The 13,976-nt window shown below is 38.1% G+C and overlaps 1 protein-coding gene across 1 annotated transcript in view; it reads right to left on the bottom strand.

The window, feature by feature from the left end:
* The window catches only part of DARS1 (aspartyl-tRNA synthetase 1), a 52,234-nt gene that overhangs the window by 31,373 nt on the left and 6,885 nt on the right, over positions 1-13,976 (bottom strand). The window contains exon 4 of the mRNA XM_014055043.2: positions 10,504-10,606. Coding sequence (XP_013910518.1) covers positions 10,504-10,606 — 103 coding nt within the window. The remainder of the gene's footprint in view (positions 1-10,503; positions 10,607-13,976) is intronic.

Raw genomic sequence — 13,976 nt, 5'->3', positions numbered from 1 at the left:
ACGACATGTCCTGATAATAAGGCCATGCAACATTTTTCTGGTGAGCAAAAATATAAGCCCTTCCCCCGCAAATAAGCCCCCTGGAAAACCCCCACCTCCGGCCAGGCAGAGAGCCACTCACCAACCTAGCGGTATCCTGAAAATGCCAAGCCGTGGGAACCGGGGTGGAGACAAAGGTGATCACATTGCTTGGTGCCTTTGGGATACTGCTAGGATGGTGAACAGCGCTGTGCCCAGCTGAAGAGGGGGGTTGTCGGGTGGCTGCTCTCTTCCGAGCGGGCTCCCAAAGAGCCGGGCACAGCCTCGGGTGAATGGCTGTGTTGTACTGTGGCAGCAGTGCAAGACAACAGCCATGAAGCAACCACGCTCATGAGCAGCCACCCGGCAAACCCCCTTTCTAACCGGGCACAGCTCCATTCACTGACCGAGGGGTATCGCCAAGCCATGTGAGCGCCTGTTTGCCGCCACCCGGTTCCTGCAGCTTTGGTGCCTTTGAAATGCCAGTGAAAGGCACTCTGCACAGCTGGAGAGGGGGGGTTGTGCGAGAGGCTGTTCCGCTCCTGCTCGCACACCTCTCAGCCTCACAATGCCCTGGCCCAGCTCTCTCTGCAGAGCCAAGGCACCACATGGCTTTTTCGGTGGCTTCCAAACTAAGTCTTCCGGCAGTGGCCACTCTGGGCATACGCTCTATGGTTGTGGGCTAGCTGCTGGCAGAGCATACAACCGTAGAGCATACTCCCAGAGCGGCCGCTGCCGAAAGACTCGGTTTGGAATCTGCCAAAAAAGCTATTTGGCAGCAGTGGAGTGCTCTTCCTCTGCAGAAAGAGCTGGGCCAGGGCATCGTGAGGCTGGGAGGCGAGTGAGCAGGAGCGGAACAGCTGCTCACGCAACCCCCCTCTTCAGCTGTGCAGAGTGCCTTTCACTGGCATTTCAAAGGCGCCAAGCTGCGGGACCTGGGTGGCGGCGAACAGGCGCTCACGCGGCTTAGCGATACCCCTAGGTCAGTGAATGGTGTTGTGCCCGGCTTTAAAGGGGGCTTCCCGGGTGGCTGCTCGTGAGCGTGGATGCTTAATGGCTGTTGTGTTGCGCTGCTGAGACAGCGCAACACAGCCATTCGCTCATGAGGATGCGCCCGGCTCTTTGTGAGCCTGCTTGGAAGAGAGCAGCCGCCTGGCAACCCCAAAACAATAAACCCTCCCTTCATAATAAGGCCCAAACCATATTTTGTGGGTAAAAAGAAAATAAGACCCTGTCTTATTTTCGGGGAACACGGTAGTCTAATATTTAAGAATTAATTCTATTTGCAAAAACTGGACACATTTTTATATTATTCATGTTCCAATTACTGCTGCTAGAGATCATAGTATAACTTGTCATCAATACTTGCAATCAATATTTACATAAACTACAATAATATGAATTTGGAAATTAGGATAGTGATGATATTATTACTTTTTGTTAAGTTGCCTGATACCTGAAAATATATGATACTTATTTTCCATCTAAATAAAATATGGTTTTTCCAAAATGTTAAATATTTACAACAGGTGAATTTTTTAAAAAAAATCTTCAGGGAAACTCTGCTAAATGAACATGTTAATGCCTCCTTTGGACCTGAGAACTATTCTTGTTGCATTAAATGTTGAGTTGCAAACAATAATCTTTACTATAATTTCTGGAGAACTAGCTCATTATTTTATAGCAGAGGTAGTAAAGAGAGTAATTGATTGATGTTACATCTATAAAATGTTCTCCTAAATCTCAACATTTTATCATTAAATCAAATTTGGAAAGAATTTTTCATGGTTAGTAATGCAAATTTCATCTCATCAACAAGGAAGTTATGCTCTAGAGGTCTTCCTCTAAAAAAGTTAAATAGCAGATCATAATGGTCTTTTTTCTCTACTTGGTGTCTTCAACTATAATTTAACAGGCTGAGAATGAGCAGTGGATACATTTATTCTTCAGCCCATTCTTTATTCTTTCCAGTCCTATGTAGATTAATTTCAGTTCAATATTACAATTAAAAGAAAAAAAACTGTATAGTTTAATTCCAGATGCTAGGCAGCATCTTAACAATAGGAAATTATGGTATGATTACAAATATGATTCAAGATCTTAGTAAACCAACATTAAACTATTTTCCATCTTTAGTCAGGGAACTAGAGTAGAACCCTAAAGCCAGATAAAGAAAAATACATGAGAAGATTAAGTGGACTAGCTAACATTCATTTTCAAATATCCTTTATAATAAATTGGGAATACTGTATGTATTTCAGTCTATTCCAATTTCAAAGCATCTTCCTTTTGGTTTTAGATAAAACTAACTAGTTTTACCATTAATCATTGTGTATTTGTAGGCTTGGGAAGATAATGAAATTCTTTGTCAGATATACAGTGAATTAGCTTCTGACCAGAAACATTATTTTAATTAAGAGTATTATCTAATGCTCCTGAGGTATGAAACAATTAAAATGTCTAACTGAAACAAATCGTACACTAAATTAAGTCTTGTAAAATAAGTATCTTGAAAAGCTGAATTCTAGGACAATAAAGCAATGAAATGAAATGTAAAAAAAAGTGATCGTTTTCAGTTGTATATACCAGTGAGAAAACATCTGGCCTATAAAAAGGGGAATAAAAAAGTAATTCAGTCTCCAATAGGTTAGGTGAGTAAAATAAAGACACCTTTATGTTGACCTTGACCTTGGGACAATAAGTTAAATAGAAGCAACAAGTGTGTGGCAGTAGTAAAAAAAAAGCCAATACAATCCTTGGTTGTATAAACAGAGACAAAGAATCAAAATCATGTGAACTGTTAGTACCGCTTTAGAAATCCTTAGTACTTGAACACTACACCCATTTTGGTCACCCATTGCAAAAAAGACACTGAGATTTTGGAAAAAGTCCAAAGAGCAACTAAGATGATGAAAGGCTTGGAGATTAAAACATATTAAGAACGGTTGCAGGATTTGGGTTTGGCTAGTCTAGAGAAAAGAAGGACTGTGGATAACATGATAATATTCCAGTATTTCAGAGGTTGCCACAAAGACAAGGGAGTCAACTTATTTACAAAGTACATGTAGGCCGGACAGGAAACAATGGATGGAAACTAATCAAAGTGAGAAGCAACCTGGAATTAAGGAGAAATTTCCTAACAGTGAGGATAATTAACCAGTGGAACAACAGAGCCAAGGTGGCGCAGTGGTTAAATGCAGCACTGCAGGCTACTGCTAGATCAGCAGTTCAGCGGTTCAAATCCCACCGGCTCAGGATTGACTCAGCCTTCCATCCTTCCGAGGTGGGTAAAATGAGGACCCAGATTGTTGGGGGCAATATGCTGACTCTCTGTAAACCGCTTAGAGAGGGCTGAAAGCCCTATGAAGCGGTATATAAGTCTACTGCTATTGCTATTGCCGTCAGAAGTTGTAGGACCATGATGGCGAACCTATGGCATGTGTGCCGGAAGTGGCAGGCAGAGCCACCTCTCCGGGCACATGAGCCGTTGTCTGTTGCTCGTCTGGGTTCTGGTACGTTGGTCAGCTGGTCTTCATGTGCGTGGGAGCACTGGAAACCGGAAAGCAGCTGCCCGGCCAGCTGGTCTTTGTGTGCGCATGCATACCAGAAACTAAAAGATCAGGTGGCTGGTGCGCATGTGCGTACCCAAAACCAGAAGATCATCTTCCTGGCACACACATGCCCACCTGGCAGCTTTTCCAGTTTCCGGCACACATCCCCCCCCCCCAGGTTTTGGCACTTGGTGCCGAAAAGGTTTGCCAACACTGTTGTAGAATGTTTTAAAGAAAAGACTGAACAGTCACTTGTCTGAAATGATACTATAGGATATCCTGCTTGGGCAGGGAGTTGGACTGTAAGACCTCCAAGATCCCTTCCAGCTCTATTCTGATTGATTGACCATCTCATACATGATTTACATGTGAGATAATAAGAATGGCAATCTTAATCTTGTCTCCCTATTACATAGCCCCCCCAAAAGGGTTAAAGCTGTGAGGCATCTCCTGAAATCAATGTGTTTTTGCATTAAAAAAAGCAAGATGAACATTTTTACAGAAATAAATATATAGAACTTAAACAACTCCATACCATTTTTCTTTGAACTTCAGACATAACAACTCTATTGATTTTTTTACTGCTATTAAATCTGCAAAATGTTTTCAGTTTAAGAAACCGTTTCTTAAAACAAGTATGCAGTAGAAACCAATTACCCAGAATTTGCATACCAAAATAACATCAGTTCAGTGCAACTGTGCCAATAGTTAGCCCCCCCCCCCCAGTTATGAAAGTTCTCGGTTATGTGCTAATACTAAGAAAGAGGAACTATTGTTTAGTTGGCTAAGGAAACATTATAGAAAAATGGACACAGCAGCATAACCTCCAAAACTCTTCTTTCCTTATTATAGGAACCTCTCTCTTATAAGCTGTTCAAAGCAGGTTTCTTGAAAAGGCTTCAAAAGCCAGACTCATTAATTCAACACCAGGTTGTTCATTTGTGTGTGTGTGTGTGTGTGTGTGTGTGTGCATTAATGAGTCTTTAAAAAGAAGCTAACAACATTTAAACATTTAAAAAAATCTTCTCTCCCAGTTTATAGAAAACTAATCAAAAATAAAATTAAGAAGGAGCTGTAAGTTCTATAAAACAGAAAAGAACTTCTTTGTGGCTCTCACAATACAGATTTATTTTGGTGCTTATGACTGGGTTGCGTCTTTTGAATTTTTTTTCCTGCTTACTCAATAGAACAGCAGGGGCCAGTGTTTAAAAATAGGAGAATTAAAAAAAAGATGTTAATCACCAGACATGCTACTATGGTAAAGAATGGAAGAATTTATGTTATCCATATCTGTGTCCTATACTTTTAAATCTTTTATCCTTAACACTGATCATCCAGGGCTTACTTGTGTGTCCCCCCACCCTTCAAAATACTGGCATGCAAGTAAACCCTGCACATACTCTTGAGAGATGCTGATGTGGAACTTCAATGTGTATTTGATATTGAAAAAGTACTTTTGTTGAGCTTTTGAATGTGTGTGCATTTTTCATATGTTCTTATCTTACTGTTTTAAAATTATTCGTGTAATTAAATAGCACGTGGGCTATGTATGAGTGTCTTTGAGTCACTCTTGACCCTTGGCAACTTCCTGGAGCAGTTCATGAACCTCTCTGTGAGTAAAGTAAAACATTAGAACTGAACAATGTTGTTGTTCGAGCTGGGCTTGTGACTGGCAAATAGGTTGCAATACAAAGCTAATCAAATCTGTTGTTTAGACTTCTATAACAGTGGTGGGTTGCAGGAAGTATGTCCCGGTACAGGCATGCTGGAGCTTGCCCGGAGCACTGGATAGTGTTCCGGTACGGTGCTCCGGAGGGCCCGCCCGCCTGCGCTCTTTACCGGTCTTTTAAGCCTTAGGCGCTTCCGTGCACACGCACGGCGCGTACAGGATTATATATATATATATATATATATATATATTTTCTGAGGTTTTCGCGGGTGTTAGTATGTAGGTCTCTAGTTGTTCGGGTTTTCTCCCGCGTAGAATTGGAGATGTCTTGGCGACGTTTCGACGAAGTCACATTCGTCATCTTCAGGCTGCTGCTGACTACTTCAGGTTTGGTGTTTCCAGGAGTAGTACTATATATAATCAAAGTAGTAGTAGTAGTATATATATAATCAAAACATTAGGAAAATGTCATAAGGGAGATGTGTTCACTGAAAGTAATGTAAAAGAGATGAGCTATTCTCTTTGTTTTATAACCTGTGGGCTGCGCAATCCAGATTTACTTTTCCGCCCCCCCCGATAAATTTTCTGTAAATTGACTGGTAGATACTCCCAGTACACTACTTTTTCTTGAAGATGTGGAGGGAGTTACAGCTAGTATCTAATTCCTTCTGTTTTCTATGACCAGAACACTTAAAACAGTTCAGATTTGACACCAGCAGTATACAGAATGCTTAAGTTGAATTTTATTCTGTTACAGCTCAAAAAAAAACAACACAATTGTATGCAGCTACATTGACTCCAACATATATTCTGTTATCTCAGACAGCTAACTTGAACAAACCAGAGTGAAGCAAGATAGAAGACATGCTCTTGTTTAGTTACTAAACCTGGCAAAACTACTAACTTACTTCTTACTTTCTTACTCATCCAGAAGGTATTCTCCAGGAAAGATGACATGTTAACTCATTGATCAAAACCTGGTTGTTAACTCATAACCTTCAATAAGAATATTTCCTTCACTTTTTTGAATTTCATCATTTGAAGTTAGTACCATCACCAACTCTCCAGATTACCGGTAGCTAGCTGCCCACTGCTCAGATATGTATGGTGTTCCTCAGAAACCAACTCATGATTATCATATTTTAGAGTAAATCACTGGTCACATTACTTGGCTGATATCCAGTTAGGACTTGCAGTCATGCATAGTTGAGTGATGCATCTTGCAGGAAGACCTGATAGTGATCATCTGAGTGATCCATATTGAAATTCTCCAGTCATACTACTAGCCTCTGTAGCCATAATACCACTTGACCTAATATAGGATTCAGACACTACTGCCTTTGATAAGTGGCTCTATCATGACTACCTCCATTCTAGAGGAGCGATGCAGTAGTTAAAGAGCAGCACTGCAGGCAACAATGCTTTGTCCACAGGCTGGAGTTCAATCTTTCAATCTCCCATTCTTCTGAGGTTGGTAAAATGAGAACCTATATTGCTGGGGACAATATGCAAATAATGCTTTTACATTGTAAACTGTCTAGGGTATGCTGTAAAGCACTATGGGGCGGTATATAAGCCTAAAACGTTATTGCTACTGCTATACTTCAAGCAAGGTTTTCATAGGCATCAACCATGGATTAGAGTATGTTTGTCCTGACCCTATCCACCAGCGCTCCCCAAACTTTTTTCCTTCATTACCCAAAACTGCTTATCAGAAATCTCTTATTTAAATATCCCTGTTGTGATTTGAGTAATGGGTTTGTGTATCATTAGCCAAAGAAAAACCACTTTACTTAAATTTTAGGTAATTTACCCAGGTTTGAAAGAAGTACTGCTATTATAAACACTACACAGAGCACACACTGCATTTGTGAGTAAATCCAGGAGCATGATGCTTGTTCCAAATTCAACAGACTGAGCACAGGTGTGCTCTTTGAGGAGCCAATGGGGCAGAATTAGGAGCTAGTGAATGGATTGGGTCCTTGGAATTCCTCTCTAAATTAAGAAGAGAACAAAGATCAGCCATGTTTGGCTCTATACAGAAACTGCCTACAAAGAGATTGTGAAACAGCCTTCATGAAAGAATCTTCATCAGCAGGTTTGAGAGGTCTGGGGACTGGGGGAACTGTGGCTAAGACACAGTTTGTCTCTTTTCAGAGAGATAGTGGTCTCACTTCTTTTCTCTCTTAACTTTTTTAGGAAGCTGCATGTTATAGGTTTCATTGGAGTTAAGAACCTTCAGAAAGGCAAGTGTATTGCATTATTGGGAAAAACCTCCTTCTATCCTGGATAAAAGAAAAAGAGGAATAGAATGTGGATCTTGGAAAGTTAAAGGGCCAGATGTACTTGAAAGAATATTTCCTGCAGTGTTTAAACATTTATAAAAGAATATATGTAGTACAGTAGATGATAGGAGAATAACTGAGACAGATTTGAATTTGGATTTGGAGTTTTTTTTTTAAAAAATGCTGCTTTAAAAAGTGGTGTGGTGAAATATGCTGTGGATCTGAAAATGGATTTTAAAATGTTTGGTGTATAAGAGTGATATGGAATACAATGCCAAAATTGATTTACAAATGAAACCGTTGATGTCTTAATAATTAAAGGGCGCATACAAATCATAAATCAAAAGAGTGATCTGGAAAGCCTTCTTATCTGGATTTACAAAAGGAATGTGTGAAACCAAGGAGAGGAGACAAAGAGAAACTTCTGCAGCTGCTCTTGAAAGAAGACAAAGATAAAATGTTAAGGAATCAATTTGGGACACTATTTGAAGGGACAAAAGATGGAACATTTTTTTAAATAGAAAGGTTATAAAATGAATCTGCTTGATCAGGGAAATATATATTATTGTGTCAAATGCAACACACACACACACACATACATACACACACACACACACACACATATATACATATACATGTATATGCATGCTATTATTTCCGATTTATAATGGGATTTCAGCTTGACCGGAATTGAATCATAAGGAAGCTATTTTGTTAAGTTATCCAAGTTGTTTACCCTTGCCTGGAGGAAGGGGGAGTCATCTTGTATTTATTTATTTTTTATTTTTTTAAATCTCCTTTCACTTTTACTTTTTACTTTTTATATTTTATTTAATTCGGTTTATATTTTGATCTTTGTATTTGTAAACCTTAATAAAATTATTGTAAAAAAACAAACTCTCAATGTTTCCCAAGGCAGTATGAATTACTTCTCATACTGGGCTAATAAAACAGGGAACTGATGCAACCTTTTATGTCGTCATAAATAAGACAGAGCTTTTAGCTCTAGACAAAAGAAATGGGAAGAAAGCAGATAAGAGTAAAGTTGTAAACAGGGTACTGGTTGCAATTGTGTTGTAACTGTAACCTTTCTTCTACTAAATATTATTAAGCAAGATTCTTGTTCTATGAATTAACTGTTGCCTGTTTAGACTGCAAAGAAAGAAATCTGACAAGCTAGTAAACACTTGGGATCATTCAGCTTTTGTTACATTACTATATGGAATACTTGACACCCACACGTTATTTCATAGGATCTCTATGGGGAGCTTTTATTTTGTGCACAATCGTGTATAATAGTTGGACAACCCCTGCCTGACCTGATACTTTCAAAACTGTGGTAACAGTGTCCAAATAATGTGGAGGATATCAGATCGGGGAATACTTCGATAGAGATTGGGTCTAGTGAAGCATTATGTCAGAGCAGTTCAGAAAGGAGAAATAATAATCTCCATCAATTTGAATTGCTAGATCTGTTGGAATTTCTCTTTTTCAGAAAGTACAAATCTCATCATCTCCTTCTCTTGACCCTCAGAACTATTTACACTTGTGATATTTCTATAGGCACAGACAGACACCGACTGTTGGTGGCTGTAAATGGCCAACTGGATGGGGTCTCTACTGGTTTTTGGGGGAAGCCAACATTTGCAATGGTAGATTTAACATGTCTGCTTACTTCAGTTCAGAAGAGGCTTTTAAAAACATATTAGGTCAAGTGTAGGCTTACACTATAATTTTAATACTATAAAAAATTGAGACAGGGCTAGAAAAAAAAAGGGGGGGGATCCTGTTCTGAGATTTCAATTGACTAAAACCTGGATTATCACAAGAGTTCATTCTTTTACTAACAAAGGAAGGAGAACAGCAGCATTTCAAACATCTTGTATTAGTATGTTTTTAATCACTGAAGTAATCCTTAAATCTGGATACAACATACCAATTAAAAAGTGAATAATTGTAAGTATGTACATTTTGTTATTCATCTTAGAACAAAAAGTCACCTTAACACCCATTCTCACGTTTAATGTAAATATCAGGAAACAGACTCAGACTCAAACAGTTCTAAAAGCAAGTCTAGAAGTACTTTGGTCCATTGTTTAGTTTGTTTCCAGGAAATCTTGCTTTCTGTCCTTGTTTCCAGATTTTATTTATTTATTTGATTTGTATCCTGCCTTTATTATTGTCTATAAATAACTCAAGGCAGCAAACATATCCAACTTACCTTCCTCCTCCTATTTTCCCCACAACAACAATCTTGTGAGGTAGTTTGGACTAAGAGTTTGTGTGACTGACCCAAAGTCATCCAGCCAGATTACTTTGGTAACCCATCACATCATCAGGCCAAAATTTTAAAGACATCTACAAAAAGGAGGAGTCCATTGATTGCAGTCCTTTTTGGTAAAACAGAAAGAGTCAATTACTATTAGGAAAATGTTTGATGAGGGGAAAAAACACCCTACACAGAACAAGATTAAGCACCAGTGAGACCAATTAATGGAATGTAAATTAGGTTCTTAAGCCCTTCTCTTTTACGAAAAAAATCACAGTGCTGAACTTCTAAACACCTTTTAATTTGCCCTTGCTCTTTAGACAAGATGAAATACATTGCATAGCTAGGAACTGACACTTAAAAGAAAAAAAAAGTTGAGACTGAGTTCACATGGACACAGAGACATCCAAGAAAATAACGTCTCAGAGCTGAACTTGCCAATTGTTTTGTTAGCTAGCTGAAATAAATGGGAACTGTCTGTGCAAAGAATGTCCCTTTAGCAGCTCAGAATGAACTTCAGGCCTGGGTTCCATTTAGTCTTTTGTAAATTTTAAGGCGTTCAATGTTACAGTGAACTGACAAATTTTACATACCTACATTTTAAAAAACAAGTACTGCATTGATGTTAATGTGTGAAAAGGGTCCCAACCCCCAGGAGCCAGAATTCCCACAATTGTCCACTGTGGTAACAGGATATAATTGCTTACTTACTTGGCAGCAAACTTTACCATCTGCTTACTTGCATGGTCTCCCACAGCCACTAAAGCCTGGATGTTAAACTGCTGCTGACGTATGACTAAAAAACACTGTTTTCCTAAAAAAAAAAGACGAAGAAATAATGCAAGTGTTTCCAGGACAAATTACATGGTAAGTTTCTGAATGAATAATAAAAAAAAGGTCTATTCCTTTAATATCAGGCCAGCCTTTAGACGTATAAAGCAAAGTACAATCACAGACATGTACTGCATAGTCTTTGCTGTGGCTTTTCCACCACAATAATCTTGAATTTATTTTTCTTGTTTTTGTTAAAGGAAATTGTCCTTCAGGGAAAAAATAACAGGGAATAGTATATACAAAAGCTCAGACTTACTCTTGTTAAACAATAAAAATAATATGATGTAAAGAATAATGTAGTTATTTATGTGTAAAGATATGCAAACATTTTAGATGAAGACACACAAACCATGGCAATACCTCCAGATCTAAGGTAACTAAGCTTCAAAGCAGAATAGGCTGATTCTGAGATTTCTAAACCACCTCAGTGGTTTTACCTTTTTGACTTAATTTGGCACGTTCAAAGTACTTAATAAATATTATTGAACAGAAGGGAGAAGACAGACACTGAACAAACACATATGCTTTTTCAGTTATTTATTTAATCCAGAGTTAAGCAACCTGATGCTTTGTAGATATTTTAAACCACAATTAGAACTGAAGTGTAAACTATTTGGAGGCTACAGGTTGCAGATTCATGCCCCATTCTTTACTAGACTATAATTTACTTCAGGTAGCGCGGTAGCAGTAGCAATGTCAAGCAAAGCCTCCAGAGCTGGCTTTCTATAGGTTTCTCCAGTACCCTATGTTGGATGAGCATTTATCATTTTAATTTGGCTATTCCAAGATGTCAAAAATGAAATTCAGCCTCTGTAGTTCTGCCTTTTCCAACTCATCTACCATTTCTTCCTGGTTGCCCAGTACAAAAATGGCATCATAATTGTGAATCAAGCTCTATAAGCAGGTAGCTTAAACTGGATTGGTTATCGGGTTTAAAATACTCTAATCTTTCTCTTACCAATGTCTCTTTTGACAGATTTGATTTCAGAAAGGAATCTTGGCATATGGTATACTTGTTTCAAGTAATGGTAATAAATAAAAATTACAAACAAAAAAATGAACTCAAATATTTAACGCAGGTATTAACTACAGCAAATAAATACTTTATGAAGAAAAAATGAAACTAAGGACCACATAATTAGTGGATGCAACAACATTGCTCAAACAACATCGTGACAGAATAGTCACTATGATTCTTGGCCATCTGCACAAAAAAAATAAAGTTACACATTTCCAGAAGTAAAATGACCATAAAATTGAGCAAGCAGTTGAAAATTATGCTAAACTTTTGTGGGATTTTCATTTACCAACTGATCACCTTCTACAACACAATACACCTGATGTAACAATAATTAAAAAATAATAATTGTGTAGCTATAGCTAAACCTGCGAACAAAAGAATCAAGGAAAAAAGAACTGGGAAAAGATGAAATATAGGGATTTAACATTCAAAATAGATAGATTACCGGAAATTTTTGCAGAGACATTCCTACAGTTATTGGCACTGGATGAAATTAAAACAGATTAAATATATTTTATAAGAATTAAATATTTGTACTATATCAGCTACATATTTGCAAAGAAAAATGATGGGGACATGTTACAGCTAATAATATTACTTGTTAATTCCTAGAACTATCTAAGCCAACTAGATAATTGGCTAGAAATCAAATTTTCAAAGAATACCAGCCAAAGATGTGATTCTTCATGTCTTTCATTGTGCAATGTTATTTCTAATAATAATACTTAATAGAATAATAACAATATAAACAATATTTTGGGAATTTCCTGTTAATGTCTTATTGTAGGTTAGTTAGTTAGTAAGTTATCTCATAGAACAAAACAGATATTGTACTAAAAGGAGTTTCAAAAATTCATTTTCAAATAATTTTTAAATATGAACTTGCAATTAACTCTATTCCGTAATACATTTTTATGTATTTTTTTATTCAAAAGATTAAAATACAAACTGCAAAAGAATACAAAAACAAAGCAAAACTAGACAAAACAAAAAAGTGCATAAAAAGGAAACAAACAAACAAACAAACATGCACATTATTTCTCCTAGTTGAATACTGAATGTATTTTAAGAATAATAGTTTCCTCCGCTTGTGAAACAGGCCCAGTTTATGAAATTCTACAACTCTTTTTGACCTGGCATCTATCTACTATATAGAAATAATATAGAAACATATGAAAAGAGATATTTATTCTGATACTATAAACTCAACATTATGAAGTAATCTGTAAATCAATATAAGAGCTTTGAATTGGGCCTCAAACATACTTGGAGCCAACAAATGATATTACTAGCATAATCATAAATATTAATTCCGGCTACTATATTTAATATCAATTGAAGTTTCCAAACCACATTTATGGAAGACTCACAAAAAGCATAGTACAATAATCTAACTGAAAGTATATGAGGGTATGGAAAAGTGCACTAAAGTCTTTGGTGAATTCAATGGAGAATTGTATAATATTCAATGGAGAATTGTATAATATAATTGTCTCCAATAGTAATGTCTACTGAGAGATGCTATGAGGGAGCAATTGGGAAGAAAAAAAATCAGGAGAATAAAAATGCTTATGATGTCTATTTTATGATGTTGAATAGGACAGAACAGGACTTTATTGACCTGTTTACAGTTCCCCTACAGAAGTAATTACGATTTTATAGGGGGTCACCTTGGGGAAACCAACCGGAAACTGTTAAGACAGTAACAGGTGCAGAAGCACTGAGACTAGGGAGACATGAAAGACTGGCTCCTCTTGACTCCCTGGGATACAAGAGAGAGGGAAGGACTCCTTTCAGTCCGGTTTCAGGTCTGGGTACAGCATGGAAACCGCTTTGGTCACCCTGACCAATGATCTTTGGCGAGCCAAGGATAGAGGACATTCCTCTATCCTGGTGCTTCTTGACCTCTCAGCAGCCTTCGATACCATCGACCATGGTATCCTTCTGCGACGCCTAGGGGAGGTGGGAGTGAGAGGCACCGTTTTATGGTGATTCTCCTCTTACCTCTCTGACAGGTCACAGTCGGTATTGGTCGGGGGGCAAAGGTCGACCCCTAGGCCCCTCAAATGTGGTGTGCCATAGGGTTCGGTCTTGTCCCCCCTCCTATTTAACATCTACATGAAGCCGCTGGGTGAGATCATGCGACAGCACGGGGTAAAGTACCACCAATATGCAGATGATACTCAACTGTATCTTTCTGCCACGTGCCAGCTCAGTGTAGCGGCAGACGTGATGTGCCAATGCTGGAGGCTGTTAGGATCTGGATGGGGATGAACAAACTTGTGCTCTTGTGCTATTGCTATTAACAATCTGCTATTGCTATTGCTCA

Source organism: Thamnophis sirtalis, unplaced genomic scaffold (assembly GCF_051295495.1).
Source record: "Thamnophis sirtalis isolate CommonGarterSnake01/CBP01778 unplaced genomic scaffold, rThaSir2_p1.2 scaffold_1, whole genome shotgun sequence".
NCBI classification, from domain to species: Eukaryota; Metazoa; Chordata; class Lepidosauria; order Squamata; family Natricidae; genus Thamnophis; species Thamnophis sirtalis.
Note: the sequence above shows the minus strand (reverse complement) of the source record. Positions and strands in the feature narration are given on the sequence as shown.